Raw genomic sequence first — 22,828 nt, 5'->3', positions numbered from 1 at the left:
AGCTTTCCTGCTCCTCTGATGCTGCCTGGCCTGCTGTGATCCTCCAGCTCCACATTGTGTTATCTGAGGTCTAATTCTACTTGTCTAAGCTCAGTATCTTAAGGAAACTAAATCCTGGCAATGGGGACAGACAAAATCTACCAGCTCCAACCATCTCACTGTGGTGCGAGAATGTCCGAGTGCAATTTCACTATTTAGCCCCCAATTTCTTGAATAAATATAAAACTAAATAATGGATCAGGTGGAGAATCTTACTGAATTGGGTGATGGGGGGAAAGCATACTCAAGAGGCCAAGCTTCCTACTCAAGCTGGCATCAAGGGATAAAGGAACTGTGTGGGCAAATGGTGTTGAGGTAGATGATTGGTTGTGGTTCAGAATGGCAGAATAGACTCAAGAAGCTGAAAGGCCCCCTTCTCTTCCTATGATTTTAAGTGTTCCACCTGCTTTTACCACTTCCTATATAGATGTATATATTTCTCTGGACAAAATCATTTCATCCAAGATGGTCCCATTGTTAGCTCCCCACCTCCCCCAACGGGTTGAACTCAGCACATGGGAAACTGGGAGACTTCGGACCGGGAAAATATGCAACACTCGACACTACCACCTTTAAGGCCAATTGTAGAAAACACCATCGATGAATTCACATGGTAAACCGGAGGGAGAAAGGAATAAGAGGGTAGGTTGATAGTGAGAGACGGAGAACGGGTAGGATGAGATTCACGTTGACAGTAACTTGTTACACAAGATGAAACAGGGACAGGAGTAGGACGCTCTGCCCTTGTGCCTTCTTCACCACCCACTCAGTTAGTGGCTGATTTTCTATATCCAACTCCATACTCTTCCTTTTGTAATGCCATCTAACAGTCTTATATCACGGAAACAGATCCATCGCTCCAGCTCGTCCATGCCTTCCAAGTTTCCCAAACTAATCTAGTCCCATTTGCCTGCGTTTAGCCCATATCCCTCTAAACCTTTCCTATTCGTCTATCTGTCCAAATGTCTTTTAAATGTTGTAACTGTACCTGCATCTACCTCATGGGATATGGACCTCACTGGGCATGGCCAGCATTGGCTGCCCGTCCGTAACTGCCCCTTGAACTGAGTGGCTTGCTCGGCCATTTCAGCAGGCAGTGTACATTGGCTGTGGGTCTGGAGTCACATGTAGGTCAGACCGGGTAAAGACAGCAGATTTCCTTCCCGTAAAGGACGTTGGTGAACCAGATGATGTTTTTAGGGCAATCAATAATGTTCTTTGTGATCAACGTCACCGAGCCCAGCTTTCAACTCCAGGTGTATTGATAAATTGGAATCAAATCCTACTAGCTGCTGTGGGCGAGATTCAAACGCATGCCCCCCCACCCTCCCGAGTAACTAATCTAGTGACGTTACCATCATGTTGCCATCTCCCCTTATTCTCTTAGTTGGTCCGACTGGCCTGTTTCTGGCCTCCTGTAATTGAGTACATGGGCCAATAAAACCCAATTCTAATTCTTTTTAATCACACAGTCAGCCAAGGCACTCTTTGGTCTACAGATTTAAGCAGGAATGGTGGTTTTTCAGTAAGGTTCATCAAAGCAGATAAACAGAAACACATTCAAACTTTTCCCGATAAAAAAGCTCTTTGCCTAGGTTCAATGAATCTAATTCTAACATTGAGGTTGTAGACATGTTCGCCAAGCCATTGGGTTTGGTTGCCAACGTTTTGTTCCCCCTGCTAGGTAACATCGTCAGCTCGCCTACAGTGAAGCGTCAGTGTCCTGTACTGCTTGTTATTTACTGATGTTATTATTTATGTGATGTTTGTTATTTATATGCCTCGGTTTGCTGGGGTATTACTTCCAGTTCTGTTTCTCAGTGGTTTGTACACAGGGTCTAATTCAATGTGTTTGTTGGTGGAGTTCCGGTTGGAATGCCAGGCCTCCAGGAACTCCCTGGCGTGTCTCTATTGGATTGTGCGATTATGGATGTGTTGTCCCAGTCGAATTTGTGTCCCTCATTGTCGGTGTATAGTGAGAGGAGTGAGAATTGGTTGTGTCTCTTGGTGGCTAGTTGGCGTTCATGTATCTGTATAGTCAGTTTTCTTCCAGTTTGGCCTTTGTAGTGTTTCTCACAGTCCTTGCGTGGTATTTTGTATATTACACCGGTTTTGCTGGTTTTGAGTATGGGATCCTTAATGTTCATAACAAACAGGACAGAACACCGATGCTTCACCGGAGGCGCACTGACGATGCTACCCAGCAGGGTGACAAACCCACCGGCTCGGCTAGCATGTCTGCAACCTCAACAAAAACCAGTGCAACATATAAAATACCACGCAAGGACTGTGAGAAAGACTACATAAGCCAAACCGGAAGAAAACTGACCATACAGATACACGAACGACAACTAGCCATCAAGAGACACGACCAATTCTCACTTGTCTCACTACACACGGACAATGAGGGACACAAATTTGACTGGGACAACACATCCATAATCACACAATCAACACAGAGACACGCCAGGGAATTCCTGGAGGCCTGGTATTCCAACCGGAACTCCATCAACAAACACATTGAATTACAACCCGTGTACAAACCACTGAGAAACCAGGAGTAATACCCCAGCAAACCGAGGTATATAAATAACAAGCCGAACAGAACACCAACGTTTCACCGGAGGTGCACTGACCATGTTACCTAGCAGGGAAACGAAACATTTGCAACCATCACCCACCAGCTCGGTAAGCAAGTCTACAACCTCACCCACAACCCGAGCTACAAATCTTCTCGAAAACTCTAATTCTGAGTTCTTTCCATGCTAAAACATTGTGGTTGAAAAGAAAATGAAAATTAAAACATGTCAGTGGGTCTAATGGCTAATTAGGTGCATAAATTGAAAGCACACCTACTGGAAGGTAATAGATTCTTGACAGCTATGTTCATTTCAAATAAAAACAAGAGTTGCGACATACAATAAATTATTGTGCAAACACCCACCTCAACTTATACTTTCAAACCAGGAACAAGACTGAAACCAAATACAGCAGGCACGGGAAATTCAAAACAAAAACAGAAGCAATTGCTCAGCACAGCAGGCACTGTCTGCTGATAAAGTGTGTTAACATTTTAAGCCAGTGACCTTTCACAGATGCAGCCAGACCCGCTGACCATTCCGAGAATCCTTTTTTTTAAATTTGAAAGATGCATTATCACTCGATCGGCCTTCTGAACAGAAAGCACTGACTCCCTTACTGTGCATAGGTCCCTTGGGTGTGTTGGCACATGGTTATTGTCCATTTTTGAGCCCAGATCATATGACAGTCAACTTTAATCTTGACTCTATTGGGATTGTAGGGAAGAGGGGTGAGAAACTTAAAATGCAACAAGCCCCCTTCTCAGGGCAGCACAATCAGGAATAGTAGAAGCCCCGTTCCTCACTGGTGCAGAGGGGCAGCACCTATGTCCCTAGTTCAGGGTACATCAGAATACGTTTGCCAGTCAGTTAATGTGGACTACATACACGCAACTGCTGTAGGCAGAAGAGAAGTTCGAAAGCATCTCAATTCTCTGACATTCTCTCCAGCCCACGGGAAATCCAATAGATTATCAACAGCCAAATTACAGCCAGTGATGATAATCATTTTTGAAACTCGAATTCAGTACATAAAAGAAAACTAAAATAAAAGAAAGCTTGCCTTACAGCGTCCAGGTAACTACTGTTGATGATTTTTTTTTATTCATACACATGATGAGGGTGTCGCTGGCTAGGCCAGGCCAGTATTTATTGCCCAACCCTAATTCCCCAGAGGGCAGTTAGGAGTCAACCATATTGCTGTGGGTCTAGAGTCACATGTAGGCCAGACCAGGTAAGGATGGCAGTTTCCTTCCTTAAAGGGCATTAATGAACCGGATGGGTTTTTCCAACAATCAGCAATGGTTTTGTGGTCATTGTTAGACTCTTAATTCAAGAATTTTTTTTAATGAATTCAAATACCACCATCTACCGTGGCGGAATTTGAACCCAAGCCCCCCAGAACGTTACCTGGGTCTCTGGATTAACAGTCCAGTGATAATACCACCAGGCCATTGCCTCCCCAAAAGAAAAAAGCCACAATCTATTTCACTTCAGGGAAATGAAATCTGCCAGTCTAGCTGACATGTAACTCCAGACCCACACCAATATGGTTCATTCTTAACTGCCTTCTAGGCAAGAAATCCCAGCCTAAGCAGTGATATCTGCATCCCCTGAATGTAGAATCAAAAGAAAAAGTTAAAATCAGCACTGTTCCTTTTTATTTAGTTACTGACACCCAGTACAGAGATTAAAACTGAAATCAACAAGGACCGAGTAAAAGCACAGTCTGGCTAGACCTGAAAGAAACTAAGTAAAAATCGAAAGAACTGCGGATGCTGGAAATCAGAAACTAAAACAGGAATTTCCAGAAAAGCTCAGAGATCTGGCAGCGTCTGGGCAGTGAAATCAGAATTTCGGGTCCAGTGACCCTTCCTCAGAAGTTCTGAGGCTCAGGCCAGCTGAGCTTTTCCAGCAATTTCTGTCTTCATCTTTCCTTATAACCCTAGCCAGCCCCTTGTTCAACGCTGTCATCTGCTGCTCCCTAACGGTCAGTGTAAGACACAGCAATATGGTAAAGTTTAAAGGCTGACGGGGACAACACCGGAATTGAATGGGGGATATTCGGGACACAGGCAAATCTTAAGAGGAAAATAAAAAAACTGGGAACAAACTAAATTACCAGCAGGTACAGATGAACAATCTCAGGTTACATCTTGATATAAAATACAAGTGGTCTTGGGGGAAGAGAAAAAATTCAGGCTGTCAAAACAGTTGTATGTAAAAGCCAACAATCTCGGGCCAAATCGATAGAACCGCAACATTTGGCTTTGGAAACTGATAGGAGAACATTTTGTTTGCTTGCTGGCTTTTCCTGAAGGTCTGGGATCCTGTGGGATCTGGGTTCACCTGTAATAGAACAGGGAGAGAGCAGAAGCATGTGAGTTATGGTATTTAAAACTGTGTTCAATACAAATGGACTGGGTGGTTTGCTAGATTCTCTCAAAAGGCCACAATGCTGGTCCAGCCCTTCATAATCCACTTTGATCCAGTTTTGAACGCTTGGGATGTGTTGTAAACTCTCAGTGAGAACAGAGAGAGAGCGGCAGGATGTTGGTCAGGGTAGCAGGGGTGGGCAGGGAGACCTGTCTGAGCAGGGGGATGTAGAACAGTAATAGCACAGGAACAGGCTCCTTGGCCCACCGTGTGAGAAACCCCTGCGACAGTGGGCAGCTGTTATAACTCAGTCGGGGCAGCTGCAGCTTGGAGTCTGTGACCCTGGAGCCCCCCACTTTGTGTGGGACAAGAGTCATGTCACCACACATCTCCCTGTGGAGCCTATCTGCACCCCTTCACCCCTTCCTTGCCTCAATCACTTCCTGGGTAACCAGTTCCACATTCTCACCACTTCCTGGCTAAGGAGCTTATTCCTACCTTCCTTCTGGGTGACGATTAAAAGTTTATGTTTCCTAGTTTCGACGTGCCCATGCCCAACCCAGGGCTATCCATTTTAATTCAGAGCAGAGCAGGCCATACAGCGTGCAGGCTCCTGCCTGGAGCTCATCAGCTCCATCTGCTTTCACTTTTGTTTTCTACGTTCACTGCTATTATTTTTTCTTTCTTTAATCGATTTACCTCCTGTGGAGAGTGGATTTGTGCAGCATGGAGGAGGTCGAGCCCACATGGGAATTATGAGGCCAGTACGGCTAAGCACTTAGAGAAGGACTGTAATGTTGAACAAGATTTTGTACTTAGGTACTTGTGTACACTTCTCCTGTATTGGAGTACACGTGACCATAAAACCTAATTCTAATTCGCATTTACACAAGTCTTCTCATCTTTTCTTTCAATTTATTCTTCCAACGGGTGTGTGGACGTCATGCGTTTCCCACCCCTGGTTATACTGGAGGATAGCTCAGTGTTGGCGGTGATTGTTTAGTAGTTTATGTAAAAAAGTGAAAGAAGTCATGGTGATTTGGTGGTGGGAAAGACGCTCAGTTGCATGTAAAAGCGACTGGGTATTAAAAACAATGAGAGCAGCTCAGAGACAACTTGTTTTCTGCGGGTCTGGAGTCCCATGTAGGCCAGACCTGGTAAGGAGGGGCAGGTTTCCATTAATAAAGGACTTTAGTGAACTATATGGGCACAATCGACAATAGTTCCAGGGCCAGTTTTGATATTCTGGATTCGTTTTGATCAAAAAATTGAATTTAAATTCTATTAGATGCCCTGGTGGGATTTGAACCCAGCTCACTGACCTAGGCCTCTGGATTACTAGCCCAGCAACATTACCGCTACGCCACCATATTTCTCCTGCTGGGCTGGTGCATACCATCGGTGACCGGGTCACATGTGGCCTCTTCCCCTCACTGTGCGGAGTTGGTGAAGTATAGCTTCATTTGCCTGCCGTCTATCTCCACGTCCTGAAACTCTGCCCTTGCTCTCCGCGCCTCCTCCGCCGTCTTAAAGTCCACAAAGGCAAACCTACAGAACAAAAAGGCCGGGGGGGGGGGGGGGGGGGGGGGGGTGGGGGTGTCAACACTTTGGAAACACATCCCGACACCTTCTCACCTGAGCCCAATTTTAAAAATAAAACTTTCTTTCCAAGTAAATCACCCACAGTACTGCATCCAACCCTGCTCCCACTTGCTTGCGAGACAAGGTTGTATCTAACATACGAGGTTATGGTAACAGTCAGAAAATACAGTGACCCATTTGCATTCTTTTCTGCTCTGAAACTGCTTGGCAAGCATACCAGCCCACCCCCGCAAACAAACAGGCGGACATCTTTCACCTGAGAGCAGAGGAGGAAGCCCGTCAGTAAACTATTCAACCTCAAAATGCGTCAAGCCAAGTCATAATTTGATTGGTCAGCCATCAGGGATCAGAAGCCTGGTTAATTCCTCCACTCAACAGCACAACTGTGGTAGGGAACATTTCCAATACAGCAAGGAAGCAGCTACGAGAAATAAGCTCCTTGATAACATGGCATTTACCCTGCTTTTGAATGTTTAATATTTGTTATTTTACAGGAAGGTTCGAGCTGCATAGCACCTTTCACAACTTTTTTTTTTAATTTGCTCGTGGGACTTTGGCCAGGCCAGCATTTCTTGCCTATCCTTAATTGCTCAGAGGGCAGCTCAAGAATCAACCACGTTGCAGTGGGTCTGGAGTCACACGTAGGCCAGACCAGGTAAGGATGGCCGTTTCCTTCCTGAAAGGATGTTAGTGAACCTGACGGGCTTTTCCAACAATCAACAATGGATTCACCGTCATCATTAAGACTCTTAATTCCAGACATTTTTTCTTTAAAATCTGAATTCAAATTCTACTATCTGCTGTGGTGGGATTTGAACCTGGGTCCCCAAGACCCTGAAGGAGGGTCTAAGCCCGAAACGTCAGCTTTCCTGCTCCTCTGATGCTGCTTGGCCTGCTGTGTTCATCCAGCTCTACATCTTGTTATCCCCAAGACATTACCTGGGTCTCTGGATTAACAGCCTAGTGATAATACCTCCAGGCCGTCACACTCCCCCATCACCTTCAGATCACACCAAAGCAATTCATAATCGAAGGCTCACATTTTGAAATGTAGTTACTATGTGCTGTAAGAAAGCTGGCTGCCAGTTTGTACACAGTCAGCTCCTGCAAATGGTGATAACAACCAGATAACATGTTTTGCTTTTGATAATGGTAGTTGCACGGGCTGGGATAAATAAATCTTTGACAAGACACAGGGAGAGCTCCCCAAATCCCCTATGGAATGGTGATCACGGGGATTGGTCTGTGTTATCTCCAAGTCAGCAAACGCTCACCTCTTTCCCATTTTCCGTGGTATCCTGGCATCCACGGCCTCCTTGAAGGTTGATTTTAACGTTTCGACTGTTGTTTGGTTTGACAGACCCCATATAAACAGGGATCTGGTGGAATCTGAAAGGAGAGAAAGCAGGTCAGCGCAGTCTGAAAAAACTCTCGTTCTTCGGTTCCGTCAGAACTTGGGGCGAAGAGGCAACCTCGTCACTGGAAATACCAGGAGAGAAGGCATGGGTGTATTGCTGTTAAAAAGAAACACGGTTTTGATGATTTCCATCTTGCACTTAAGATGCAAGAACACCAGATTAAAAAGATTTGCCTTTTCTCTCCATTTTCAGAGAAGACACCGTAAAAGAAAAATTATTATCGATTAGATGGGGCAATGCCAAACTCTGTGAACTGCAGCAGCAAGGGAATTATATGGAAGGGGAGCGTTGCCACCTTACAGAGTTCTGGATTTTACACAGTGATCCTATCCATGGGGATTCCTGGGATTCCCAGGCAGACTTTACACCCATTAGGCCCAATGATGGGGTGTCCATCTCCATCAAGGTCGAGATCCTACTTCCCAAGAGCTGCCAACCATTCGGAGACCTGGCAGCTCTTCCGGCCCAACAGCGCCACTGAGAGCAATGGCCACTACTGGCACTGCAACCAGTCAGAGGGCAACTCTGATGCCAATCGTGTCCCGTGAGTCCGTTGGTCGGGGAGTGTCAGGACGACCCAGGATGGGAGTTGGTTCAGTAGGGGACGGGCCTCCATGCACTGCAGAGTGCTGAATCAGGAGTCTCCCCCCTGAGTCTGAGGTTAAGCAGGCCATTTTCACATGTGGCAAGAGACACTTCACTGCCCACTTGAGAGCTTCAACTGGTCCAGGGCTGGAGTGCTCCTGTGTGAAATGCCAGTGGGAAGCCTGTATACATGCTCATCCCTCCCTGACCAACCACTGATTTACTTTTTACACCTGGTCACATCTGCACTCGAGATCCTATGAATCCTGATCAATTAATACTTTCGATGGGATGTGAGGGTATTGCTGGGCACAGCCAGCATTTGTAGCCCGTCCCTAACACCCACCTTGAGCTAAACAGCTTGTTCGACTGGTTCAGAGAGCAGTTATAGAATCATAGAGATGTACAGCACGGAAACAGACCCTTCGGCCCAACGTGTCCATGCCAACCAGGTATCCTAAACTGAACTAGTCCCATTTGCCGGTGTCTGGCCCATATCCCTCTGAACCTTTCCTATTCATGTGCCTGTCCAAATGTCTTTTCAATGTTGTAATTGTACCCACCTCTATCGCTTCCTCTGGCAGCTCATTCCATACACACACCACCCTCTGTGTGAAAAAGGTCCCCCTCAGGTCTCTTTTAAATCTTACCCCTCTCACCTTAAACCTATGCCCTCTAGTTTTAGACTCCCCACCCTTGGGAAAAAGACCTCGGCTATTCACCCATGATTTTATAAACTTCTGAGGTCACGCCTCAGCCTCCGACGCTCCAGAGAGAAAAGTCCCAGCCTATTCAGCCTCTCCTCATGACTCAAATCCACCAGTCGGTGTAACATCAGCCAAGATGCAGTGAGTCTGGAGTCACACCTGCGTCACATCATTCCCAGAGCCTAAGGCCAGAAGGTCACAATTCAGCTGGTAGGAAGAGAAAATGCTAGCAGCAGTGGTAGCTTCCATGTTGGAAAGCAGCGCACGGCGATTCAACGTGGTCGAGGTGGTTCAAACTGCACTAATCTCCAGCAGGTTTGCATTTGGGAAATGGACCATGTGCACCGGTACATACCAGAACCTTCCGATTGGCATCCTGGGCTCTCTTGCCCTTCCTCTATCGAAGAGACTCGAACTGCCTGGCCTGGAACACCTCTGCTTCGGAAGTCCTTCAGAGCAGTTTTGGCTCGTTTCACCGTCTTGTACTCCACATAGGCAGTTCTGCAACGTCAGCAACAAATTGTAAAACATAGCAAACCGCCCTTTTCCCCGCTTCACACATGAACTTTCCAGATCTCTCTCAACATCCAGCGTGCGAGCCGTTTGGCCTACTGGGCCGATGCTGGCCCCCTTCATAGAAAGCGAGTTTATCAATCTCCTTTACCTTCCTCTTTCCTCATTACTCTGTACATTTCTTCCCTCCAAGTGACTTTCTTCGGTTCATTCTTTCACGGGAAGCGGGTATTGCCGTGGCAAGGCCAGCGTTTGTTGCCCATCCCTAACTGCCCTTTGAACTGATTGGCTTGCTAGGCCGTTTCAGAGGACAGCTAAGGGTCAGTTCTGTCGCAGTGGGTCGATAGTCACTTTTAGGCCAGAACGGGTAAAGACAGCACATTCCCTTCCCTGAAGAGCAATCGATGATAGTAGTTGTGGTCAGCACTAGGGGGAAGTGATGGTCTAGTGGTATTATCACTGGACTGTTAATCCAGAGACCCAGGTAAGTTTGAGTATAGGAGTCAGGACGTTATTTGAAGGTTGTACAGGACGTTGGTGAGGCCTCTTCTGGAAGCCCTGTTATAGGAAGGATATTATTAAGATGGAGGAGTTCTCAGAAAAGATTTACCAGGAGGTTGCTGGGTATGGAGGGTTTGAGTTATAAAGGAGAGGCTGGATAAACTGGGAATTTTTTCACTGGAGCATTGGAGGTTGAGAGGTGACCTTATAGAGGTTTATAAAATAATGAGGGGTATGGATAAGGTAAATAACAAGGGTCTTTTCCCTAGGGTGGGGCATTTCAAGACCGGGGGCATACGTATAAGGTGAGAGGAGAAACATGCAAAAGAAGGGGCAATTTTTTTTATTACACAGAGAGTGGTTCGTGTGTGGAATGAACTTCCTGAGGAAGTGGTAGATGCGGGTACAATTACAACGTTTAAAAGACATTTAGATTAAGTACATGAATAAGAAACGTTTGGAGGGATACGGACCAAGCACAGGCAGATGGGACTAATTATTTAGTTTGGAAATATGGTCGACATGGACTGGTTGGGCAGAAGAGTCTGTTTCCATGCTGTATGACTTATACGTTCTGGGAACCGGAGTTCGAAACCCACCATAGCAGATGGTGGAATGTGAATTTAATAAATATCAGGAATTAAGAGTCTACTGATGACCACAAATCCATTGTTGATTGTTGGAAAAACCCACCTGGTTCACTAATGTCCTTTAGGGAAGGAAACTGCCATCCTTACCTGGTCTGGCCTACATGTGACTCCAGGCCCAAAGCAATGGAGTTGACTCTTAATTGCCCTCTGGCCAATTAGGGACGGGCAATTAATGCTGCCTAGCCAGTGAAGTCCTCATCCCATGAATGAATAAAAAGTAATTACTGAGTCTAGCTTCATATTCCAAATTTTAGTAATCAAATTGAACTCCCCCCGCAATTGCCATGGTAGGAATTGAACCTGTACCCCCAGAGAATTCATCTGGGCCTCTGGATTAGAAGCTCAGTGACACTACTATGCACCTCCTCCCCTAGTTTTTCCAATTCATCAGTCGGAGCTCTGTTGAGAACCCTACTATCTATTTCCTTTAAAATTAATGGGATGTCAGGCCATTTACCCGAGACAGCTAGCTCTCTGCTGCCCACATCATCACACACACCACGTCCATGCTAATCCATTAGCTGCCATGGCTTCCAGTCTGTCACAAACCCTCGATGTCAACTTCTCGAATAGAAGCAAAAATACTGCAATGCTGAAAATCTGAAACAAACACAGAGGAACTCAGCAAGGTCTGTGGAGGGAGAGAGACAGAAAAAGTTCATGTTTTGAGTCCAGTGTGCCGCATCTTCAGAACTGTTCTGAAGAGTCACACAGGACATGAAACGTTAACTCAGTTTCTCTCTCTCCACAGATACTGCTAGACCTTGCTGAGTTTCTCCAACGTCCTCTGTGTCTGTCCCTGTTTTAACTTTTTCATCTTCTGTTTTCAAAACCCGCTGGGGTTTTGCCTCCACTCAAACTCTGTTGCCCTCTGCCAGTTCTTCCCAACACATGGGGATCTCAGTGTCCCACCAGTCACTGCCCTTCCCAAACACTGATCTCCTTCACCACCAGTGACTGTCTCTTCAGCTGCCTAGGCACTAAGCTCTAGAATTCTATCCCTAAACCTTCCCTTTTGAAAATGACAATTTCAACCAAGCTTTTGACCCCCCCCTTCCATTATTTCACGAAGCTCAGTGTCAAATATTGTTTAATAACACACCTCTGAAATGCCGAGATGGGTTACCAGTGAAAGGTACTATATGAATGCAATTTATTGCTCATGGGCCAAGTTTTACTCACCCTTGTGACTGGCTGCCTTTCGACACGTGGACATCCTCGGCATCATTAAATATAGATCTTAGATATTTTTTACTGATTGGGTAAGGCAGGTTTTTCACCATGAGAATTTTCCTTTTCTCTGCAGAAATAACAGTTGGCATTTCAGTGCATTGTAAGCTGCATTTCACATTCCAGGCAAAGGACACCCAAATAAATATATACCCAACGTGACTGCCTTGTCTCATTGACATCACTACCAGGACAGGGACAGCATGGGGTTAGATACAGAGTAAACTCCCTCAACACTATTCCCATCAGACAGTCCCAACACAGGGATAGGACAGGGTTAAATACAGAGTAAAGCTGCCTTTAGTCCTTTAAACTGAAATTAAAAGCTTCCTCCACACTGCCCCATTAACCATTCACAGGACTGCATACAGTTCTGGTCGCCACACTATAGGAAGGATGTGGATGCTTTGAAGAGGGTACAGAAAAGCTTTACCAGGATGTTGCCTTGTTTGGAGGGTTTTAACTATGAGGGCAGATTGGACAAACTTGGTCTGTTGTCACTTGAAGATCGAAGGATGTGGGGTGATCTCATAGAAGTTTACAAAATTTTGAGAGGCATGGATGGAATGGATAGTCGGAGTATTTTTCCTAGGGTAGAACTGTCAGTTACTGGGGTGGGGGTGGAGAGGTTTAAGCTAAGGGAGGGGGTAACTTTAAAGGAGGAACAAGTTTTCTTTAAACAGAGGATGGTAAGTGCTTGGAATGTACTGCCAAAGGAGGTGGTAAAAGCAGATAAAACAGCAATGTTTAAGAGGCATCTTGACAGATACATGAATAGACAGGGAATAGAGTGATACAGGCTGCTTAAGAGGCAAAAGGTTTTCAGTTTAGAAAAGCGTCATGTGTTGGCACAAGCTTGGTGGGCAGGAAGGTCTGTTCCTGTGCTGTACTGTTGTTTGTTCTTTGACAGGGGCAGCAGAAGGTTAGGTACAGAGTAAAGCTCCCTCTACTCTTTTAAAGTGAAAGTAAAGCTCTCTCCACACTGTTTCCATCAAATACACCCAGGACATGATTCGAAACAGAGTAAATCCCTCTGCTTAGTGGAAGACTGTTAGGCTGGGCAATAAGTGCAGGTCATGCCAGCCATGTCATATCCCACAAATGAACTGATGTGCTGAACCTGACGATGACAGCTCTGTCCAGTTCTCTGACACAAGGCAGGCCATTCAGGCACTGGAGATAATGCACAGAAAAGCCACATTGGCTGACTGCCCAGTTGTCAAATTCTTGGTTCTGAGGATTGAGTGGAGAAACCCAAGCGTGCATTCTGTGTACATTGAGTTAAACTGGTGGAAGGTAATATGGGTCTTAATTAACAAACAACAAATGGGGCTTGAAGCCAGGGACAGATTCACATGGAGTGACAAACACATGGCATGGGGTCAGTGGTGAAGGAAGCTGCTGTGGGCACCTTTAATGGAAATGATCTGGTGGACTGACTATTGAGAGTATGTTATTAAGCTAGAAAGAGTGCAGAAAAGATTTACCAGGGTGCCAACTGGACTGCAAGGTTTGAGTTATAAGCAGAGGTTACATAGGCTGGGACTCTTTTCACTGGAATGTAGCAGACTGATTAGGTCAATAAAATCATGAGAGGCATTGATAAGGTAGATGATAGCCAACAGCTTGTCCCTATAGTAGGAGAGTCTAAAACCTTAGGATTTAAGGTGAGAGGGGAGAGATACAAAAGGGTCCAAAGGGGCAATTTGTTTCACACAGAGGGTGATGAGTGTCTGGAATGGGCTGCCAAAAGTAGTGGGGCAAGTGAGTACAATGTTGTCATTTAAGAGACATTTACACAGGGACATGGGTGGGATGGGTATGGAGGGATATTGACCAAACAAAGACAAATGGGATTAGTTTAATTGTGAAAACTGGGCAGCATGGACAAGTTGGGCCAAAGGGCCTGTTTCCATGCTGTAGACTTCTTTGACTCTATGACTGGACCACACGTTTATTAACAGACATACTTTGTTTCGTCAGACATGCACGCTGTAGTCGGAGTAGGTTTCCTCTGCATTCTATTTCACTGTTACTTAGCGCATTTGCTGCGTCTTCTTCTGTCTCAAACACGACAAAAGCAAACCTGGCCAAAAACAACAAGACAATGATGCACTCAGTTACATTTTAACACATTATATTGGTAGATCTTCTGTGCCATTGTTCACAGTTTTAAGAATAATGAATTTAAAGCTAAGCCACTTACTGACCATAGGTTGAAATTGCTTGACACTTTTATTGCCTTGCCAACTGCGGCTGATCTGATTAATCCAAATTCCTACCCACCCCGTCCAACCCTCATAACCTTTCACCGCCCCTCGGTGATCAGGAATCTATCCACCTCTGCTTCCATCGCCTTTTCAGGAAGGCAGTTCCAAAGATTTCTGACCCTCAAAGGGAAATAAAGTCCCCTCATCATGCCAGGTGGCACAGTGGCTCAGTGGCTAGTACTGCTGCCTCACGGCACCAGGGACCCAGGTTTGATTCCGCCCTTGGGCGACTGTCTGTGTGGGGTTTGCACGTTCTCCCTGTGTCTGCATGGGTTTCCTCCCACAGTCCAAAGATGTGCAGGTTAGATGGACTGGCCATGCTAGATTACCCCATAGTGTCCAGGGATGTGCAGGCTAGGTGGGTTAGGCCATGGGAAATGCAGGGTTACAGGAACAGGATGGGGCTGGGTTTGGTGCTCTTCGGAGGGTGGGTGTGGACCCGATGGGCCAAATGGCCTGCTTCCACACTGTACAGATTCTATGATTCATTCCTGTCTTAAATGACTGGCCCCTCATGATTAAACACTGATTCACACCACCCCCCCGCCCCATGTGGAATCTCCCACATTAAATGTTGCAGTCTCCACCAATTAAGCAGAGAAAAGTTTTGAAGGTATTTCCAGGGCGTTGTGAGAACTGAACTCCTTCGAATTGAGATAACAAGGCCTAGACCCGAAACGTCAGCTTTCCTGCTCCTCTGATGCTGCTTGGTCTGCTGTGTTCATCCAGCTCTACACCTGGTTATCTCAGACTCTCCAGCAACTGCAGTTCCTGCTATCTCCTTCCAATTGAGATGTTTTTGTGGAGGGGGTCTGCATGGCTGAGATGTGAATTACACAATAGCTATTCGGCCCACCTTACTCATACTCTTTGACAGAGGTACCCCATTAACCTGCTCCCTTTATTTGTTTCTGTATGATTCTTTCAATCGATACCTTTTCAAAAATCTATCCAATTCTTTTCAGAAAGGAATTGCCACTCATTTGCCACTCGTTCAGGCCATGTGTTTCAAATCCAATCACGAGCTGACTAGGTACCTTTTGTCAACGTTCTGACATATCCATACACCAGCGACTCTCTCAAATAAATGTTTAAGGTCCTTTGCGCAGACTTCACTTGGAAGGGTTTTCACATGGAGTGTCCTAGAATCAATTCCTACAAAGCAAATACACATGATGAAATCCATCTGGTTCACTAATCACATTCAGCGAAGGAAATCTGTCATCTTTACCTGGTCTGGCCTCCATGAGACTCCAGACCCACAAAAAGCTGCTTTAATTTGCGTGAGTATCTGTCCTTTTTAGCCTGCTCCCGTTCTTTTCCATATTTGTCTTCTTCGTCAACATCTCCCCAGCTTTCCTTTCAGCTGTGCATATTTGAATAGCACCTTTCATGTAGTCAAACTTCTCAACATGCTTCACAAGACAGTGTTTGGCGTGTTTACCTTCATCGGTCAGAGCAGTGAGTACAGGAGTTGAGGTGTCATGTTCTGGCTGTACAGGATATTGGTGAGGCCACATTTCGAATACAGTGTGCAATTCTGGTTGCCCTGCTATAGGAAGGATGTTATTAAACTGGGAAGGGTGCAAAAAAGATTTACAAGGATGTTACCAAGACTGAAGGATTTGAGTTATAAGGAAAGGCTGAGACATTTTCCTCTGGAGCATAGGAGGCTGAGGGGTGACCTCAGGGAAGTTTATAAAATCATGAGGGGTATAGATAGGGTGATTAGTCAAGGTCTTTCCTCCAGGTTACGGGAGCCCAAAACTGGAGGGCATAGGTTTAAGGTGAGAGGGGAAAGATTTAAAAGGGATCTAAGGAGCAACTTTTTCACACAGAGGCTGTTGTGTGTGTGGCACGAGCTGCTAGAGGAAGTGGTGGAGGATGGTACAATTACAGCATTTAAAAGGGATCTGGATGGGTACACAAATACGAAGGGTTTAGAGGGATATGGGCCAAATGCAGGCAAATGAGACTTGTTCAGTTTAGGAAACCTGGTCAGTATGGATGAGTTGGCCCAAAGGGTCTGTTTACGTGCTGTATGACTCCAAGAGCATTTTTTTTGAAAAAAAAACTGATACCAAACCACACATTGAGACAGCAGAGTCAGAAAATGGTTCCAGCATGGAAGGAGGCCATTTGGCTGACCATGTCTACACTGGCTTTCCAAAAGAGACATAGTAACATCCTCCCCGTAATCCTGCATATTTCTATTAAGTTCCTTGTTCCAAGTCACCCTCCTGTTCACTAATAGTTTCATTTCACTGCAAAATGATAGGAATAGATTTACAACAGTGGAGATTTACGCACCCTCTGGTAGTGCAGGACGTTATCCCACTTGATTGACACCCATCCAGCACCTAAAACATTCACTCCTTCCACTTCTGACACTCCGTGACAGCAGTGTGTACAATCTATGAGATGCTCTGCAGCAACCTTATGGAGGTTTATAAAATCATGAGGGGCACAGATAAGATGAATAGCCAAGGTCTTTTCCCCAGGGTAGGGGAATCCAAAACTTGCAGTGACAAAATTGCAAGCTCCCTTCCAAGCTACGCACCATCCTGACTTGGAAGTATATCGCTGTTCCTTCACTGTTGCTGGGTCAGAATCCTCGAATTCCTTCCCTTTACAGCAACAGGAGGATTCCAAAGGATATTCCCCAGTTGCATCTTCTAAGAGTCTCACACTCACTTCAGCTACTCAAACAGGGCAAAAAATTGCAACCTTAACATTATTTTCTTTTTCACATTCATTCTTGGGAGGATTGACAAGGACAGTATTTGTTGCCCTGCGGAAGGTGGCTCTGAGCTACGTTCTTAAAGCACTGCAGTCTGCATGATGTGGGTACATCCACACTGCTTTTCTACCTGACATGGTCTGATACAATTCAGTGGCTTATTAGACCATTCCTGAGGCAGTTCAGAGTCAACCATATTGCAATAGGTCTGGAGTCACATACAGGCTAGACCAGGTAAGGAAGACAGATATCCCTCGCAAAGGACATGAAGGAGGAGAGGTGATGGCCTAGTGGTATTATTGTTAGACTATTAACCCAGAGACCTGGTTTCCAAAATGACATGGTAGATGGTGGAATTTGAATTCAATAAAAATCTGGAATTAAGAGTCCAATGATGACCAGGAATCCATGATTGATTGTTGGAAAAACCCATCTGGTTCACTAATGCCCTTTAGGGAAGGAAACTGCCATCCTTACCTGTAGTTGACTCTTAACTGCCCTCTGGGCAATTAGGGATGGGGAATAAATGCTGGCCTGGCCAGTGATGCCCACCATTACGTGAACTTTTTAACAAACATTTCTGCGACAATCTTGTAGTTTCACGATCAGTCCTTGATAATCAAGAGGTTGGATGCCTTGGTGGGATTTGAACTTATGACCAGAGCACTAGTTGAGGTCTCCGATTTACTATTCCAATAAAATTACTGCGACAGAACTGCCCCTTGTGATCAGGTAAAGTCCATAGAGTCATACAGCATGGAAACAGACCCTTTGGCCCAACTTGTTCATGCTGACCAGATATCCTAAATTAATCTAGTCCCATTGCCAGCATTTGGCCCATATCCCCCTTGAACGCTTGTTATTCATCTATCCATCCAGATGCCTTTTAAATGTTGTCATTGTACCAGCCTCCACCACTTCCTCTGGCAGTTCTGCATGAAAATGTTGCCCCACTCTCTGCATTAAAAAGTTGCCCCTTAGGCCCCTTTTAAATCTTTCCCTTCTCACCTTAAACCTGTGTCCTCTATTTTTGGACTCCCCTACCCTAGGAAAAAGACCTTGGCTATTCACCCTATCCCTGCCCCTCATGACTTTATCAATCTCCATAAGGCCACCCCTCAGCCTCCAATACTCCAGTGAAAATAGCTCCAGCCTATTAGGCCTCTCCCTATTGCTCAAACCTGGCGACATCCTTGTAAATCTTTTCCACACCCTTTCAAGTTTAACAACATCTTTCTTAAAGCAGGGAGACCAGAATTGAACACAGTGTTCTAAAAGTGGCCTTACTAATGTCCTGCACAGCCACATCACGACATTCCAACTCCTATATTCAATGCACTGATCCATAAAGACAAGCATACCAAATGCCTTCTTTCACATTTCCGTAGAAATGAGGCATACTCTCTGGCTGGAAAACCTTCACATGTTGGTAAAGGAAGGGACCTGGAGCTCCATTGTAGGATCCCTGTTACTCAGCATTGCAACATGTATTGTTCAGGCTCAGCATGGAGCCTGGTTCCTTTGCTGATATCTGGAGGCCCACTCCCCTTTGACATTCCTACGCCAGGACGAATCAATGCCTTTCAGCAGAGCATCGAGAACTGAAGGAACTGCAAAAAACAGACTGACTCACTGCCGTCCAGAGCTCCCAGTTTCTCCACCTTGCTTAATTTTGCCGTTTGTCCGAGAATTTTGCAAGTGTCAAGCTGCACAGCTTCATTCAGGTCGCCCTCACGGTTCAGTTCAACACGAGCGGAGCAGCTAGAAGTGGGCCAGGCAACGAATCGGTCAAATTTTGTCAATAAATCTGACTTTTACACAAGTACACAGTCACTCAAAACAGTGGCACAGGTTACGGTGGGTCTAAGAAAGCAGAGCATTGGGCTTCATTTCTAAAGGAATCGAAAAGCAGAGAAACCATGTTAAACTGCACAGATGCTTTAACTATGAACATTCTGGTGTGTATAATTTACAAATCGATGTAGAGGTGCTGGAGAAGGTGCAAAAATATTTAGTGCATTAAGACAGAGCTGAGCGGTGGTACCTTTCAAGGAAGACTTCTGGGTTGGCAAAAATTGTCTCCTTTCCTATTGTGGACTTTGATACATGAATCTACACTTATGGCACTGTCATGAGAGTCCCAACTGAAGGGAGCTTCCAAGGGATGTGTCTTATCGGCAGTTTCGCTTCTGGTGAGGATATTGTGTGTTCCAACCCCACACAACAATCCAGACCGAGTACTGAAGGAGTTCTGCAGCACTGATAATAGCAGTCTGTTGGTTGAGACATTTAAACCCAGGTCCTGAGTGCCATTTCCACTGGTTCAGGTGGATGCTGAAGACTCTTTCTCCTGCTAATGCTTCTCTACGGTGTGCAACATCATCCTCCCTCCACTCGAACGTTTATGGGATCTTTCAGTTCACACAATAACCACTGCAGTTCCAGACATCGTAACATCTGCTCTTCATAACTTAATTCACCACAGTGTATGTGAAGGGTTGGGATGTTAGAAAGCTACGTTTGTAGTGTGCAAACGCAAGTCTTACCACAAGATTCAGAGAAGCCACTGCGGGCTTATTGTTGTATTGTGGCAGGAAGTTAGGGAAATTAACTGCATCTCTTTCCACTCTGGACCTGATTTGAGATGATCTGATACTGCAGTGAAAAGCAGCTTCACTTTGTACATTGCCCTTGGAGTGTTTGATGGAGACAGTGTGGAAGGAGCTTTACTCTGTACCCAACCATGTGCTATATTTATCCTGGGGATATTTAACGGGGATGTGTAGAAAGAGCTTTACTCTGTATTTAACCCTGTGCTGTCCTTGTCCTGGGAGTGTTTAATGGGGACAGTGTAGAGGAAGCTTTACTCTATACCTAACCGAGTGCTGTCCCTGTCCTGGGTGTGTTTGATGGCAACAATTTTCGAGAGGGAGCTTTACTCTGCATCTAACCCGCAGTCTACGTAGTCTCGGAGTTTTTGCTGCTGACACTGAATGTCTAGAGTTGGGAAAGAAAAAGCACATCATTCCCCAGAATTGACCCAATGTCCCGGTTGGATATGAAGCCTATCATCAAGAGAGAAACTCAAGCCCATACCTGTCAGGATCCAGTTGAATCTCTTTGAAGGGAACCGACCTCTCGCTTAGAAAATCGCCAATGGCCGTCTTCAGCTCACATGGTGTATTCTGGGACCTCAACTTCTGGATGTAGAGACACCAGGAAGCTGTGAGAACAGGGAACGCGATTAGTGGAAGGACCTCACGTTGTCGATTCCCCAAAGAAAGTTGGTTTCTTTCTAACTCAATAGAGCGCTTTATCATTCTAAACATGGTCAAAACCTGGGGCTTTGCAAACACCACAGGAATTTTTTTTGGGGGGGGGGGGGGGGCGGGGGGGCGGGGGGGGGGGGAGCGGGAGTCCTCAAGATCGAGTGGCTTCTGGGCTCGGTATTGCTGGATGGTACACTGTCACAGACACAGACACAGACACAGACACAGAGCCAGTTATTTCACTTGGGGTGGAAGGAGCTCCAAGACGGGTCAGATCATTACAAATTTGAGGTAGCACAAGTCAAGCTGTGCAACCTGTACCCATTACTCCTGATGAAGTCGATACTGGCACTAGGGAGTTGCAGGGATCTACAACTTGGAAGGCCAGGCTGGACAACGTGAGAGATGAAAACACAAGCCCAAAGGTCCCTGACACGGCCCTTGGGAGTATAAAACAAGACAATATTTCATCTCAGGCATTTTTTTGTTTATACAGGTCGTTTTGCAAACAAAACCAGAGGCAACATGAGAAATGGTTTTATCCTTTTTAACTTTGGGGTTTTCGTGATCTGAAAAGTGCTTGTTTTCAGTTATTCAACATGCTTTAAGGGGAAAACATTTATGGAGCTATGGGGAAAGAACAAGGGGAGAGGGAAGTGGGAGCTGTTTGAGAACTCTTTCAAAGAGGTCACCCAAGAACGAGGGGCTGAATGACCTCCTTCCGTGCTGGAGCATGGAGTCATTTACAGCTGAGGCAGTGATAATTTGGCCCATTGAGTCCATGCCAGCTCCCTGTGGAGCAATCTGGTCAGTCCCATTCTCCTGCTCAATACCTGTAGCCCTGAAAGTTTATTCCCTTTGAGTGCCCATCTAATTTCCCTTTGGAATCACTGATGGTCTCTGCTTCTAACACCCTCATGGGTAACATGTCCTAAGTTCTTACTAATTGCTCCTTAAAACAGCTTCATCTTAGCATCCCTAAATCTCTAGTCTGAAACCTTAAATTTGTGTCCCCTCATCCTGATACCATCAGTTACAGAGTCTTATAGCATGAAAACAGACCCTTTGTCCAACCAGTCCGTGCCGACCATGTTCCCAAACTAAATTGGTCCCACCTGCCTGCTCCTGGCACATTTCTCTCCAAACGTTTACTATTTATGAACTTATTCAAATATCTTTTAAAATGTTGTAACTGCACCTACATCCATCACTTCATCTGGAAATTTATTCCACACATCCACTCTGTAAAAAAGTTGCCCCTCATACCTTTTTTTAAAACTTTTTCCTCTCACCTTAAATATATGCCCCCTAGTTTTGAACTCCCCCAACCTGGGGAAAAGACCATTGCTAATCACCTTATCTACACCCCTCATGATTTTATAAACTTCTGTAAAGTCACCTCTCAACCTCCTACGCTCTGGTGAAGAAAGTCCCAGACTGTTTTTATAACTCAGACCCTTAATGGGAAGACTTGCTCCTTCGAAGTCTGTTATCATGCCATCACACAAGCCAATCTTCCATCCATTGACTCCATCTTCCCGTTGCGTTGGGAAAGCAACCAACATCAAAGACCGCTCAGACCCCGGTTATAATCTCTTCAAACCTCTTCCATCAGGCAGATATAAAAGTTTGTATCCACTTACAAATAGATTCAAGAACAGCCTCTCCCCTGCAGTTATTGGATTTCTGAATGGACCTCTCAAATTTTAAATTTAATGCCTACCTCGCTCTTTGTGCACCTTCTGTGCACTGTATTCCTCGTTCTGTTCTATTACCCTAATGCACTTGGTATGGTATGGTCTGCCTGTACTGCACACAAAACAAAAATTTTCACTGTACCTAGGTACATATGACAATAATAAAATCAAATATAACCTTGTACACCACCTTTGCTCCAAGGTGAGCAATCCACTGTACGACAAAGTGTTTCTGTGTATAGCAGCCAAAAGAGGGAGAAAAACAATTTCGAAATGCAATAAACAGAAATCGCTGGAGAGATTCAGCAGGTTTGGCCGCATCTGTGGAGAGCATGTTCTGAAGAAGGGTCACTGGACTCAAAACATTAACTCTGTATTCTCTTCACAGATGCTGCCAGATCAGCTGAGTTGCTCCTGCAATTTCTGTTTTTGTTTCAGATCTTCAGCATCTGCATTTCTTTGTTTGTGTTAACTTTAATAATGTCTTATTTTACATACTTTTCTCTTGTGCCTTTTTACGTTTCGTCTTCTTTGCACAGGCAGTGTGCTCCTCCACCATTGTTTTCTCACTTAAAGCCGCTTTGAGAAAGAAAAGATGAATGTAATAACGTAAGAACATAATATCGGGCAACCAGGCTGAACAACGTAGAAT

General features: G+C 45.3%; 1 protein-coding gene across 17 annotated transcripts in view; it reads right to left on the bottom strand.

The window, feature by feature from the left end:
* Nucleotides 1–4,256: 4,256 nt before the first annotated feature.
* Nucleotides 4,257–22,828, bottom strand: part of LOC109910522 (nucleolin-like) — an 89,027-nt gene continuing 70,455 nt past the window's right edge. For 14 of the 17 annotated variants that reach the window (XM_048620116.1, XM_048620117.1, XM_048620120.1 and 11 more), the window contains 9 exons: nucleotides 22,675–22,755; nucleotides 20,307–20,433; nucleotides 18,844–18,971; nucleotides 15,508–15,625; nucleotides 14,171–14,286; nucleotides 12,153–12,270; nucleotides 9,662–9,807; nucleotides 7,871–7,985; nucleotides 6,395–6,542 (listed from right to left, as the gene is read on the bottom strand). In XM_048620116.1, the coding sequence (XP_048476073.1) occupies nucleotides 6,425–6,542; nucleotides 7,871–7,985; nucleotides 9,662–9,807; nucleotides 12,153–12,270; nucleotides 14,171–14,286; nucleotides 15,508–15,625; nucleotides 18,844–18,971; nucleotides 20,307–20,433; nucleotides 22,675–22,755 (1,067 nt within the window). In that variant the 3' untranslated portion in view covers nucleotides 6,395–6,424. Of the gene's footprint in view, nucleotides 4,968–6,394; nucleotides 6,543–7,870; nucleotides 7,986–9,661; nucleotides 9,808–12,152; nucleotides 12,271–14,170; nucleotides 14,287–15,507; nucleotides 15,626–18,843; nucleotides 18,972–20,306; nucleotides 20,434–22,674; nucleotides 22,756–22,828 lie in introns of those variants that run through there. The other 3 variants (XM_048620124.1, XM_048620121.1, XM_048620132.1) reach the window with 3 other exon arrangements.

This window comes from Rhincodon typus, chromosome 45 (genome assembly GCF_021869965.1).
Source record: "Rhincodon typus isolate 14 chromosome 45, sRhiTyp1.1, whole genome shotgun sequence".
Lineage (NCBI taxonomy): Eukaryota > Metazoa > Chordata > Chondrichthyes > Orectolobiformes > Rhincodontidae > Rhincodon > Rhincodon typus.
This window is presented reverse-complemented; position numbering and strand designations above follow the sequence as displayed.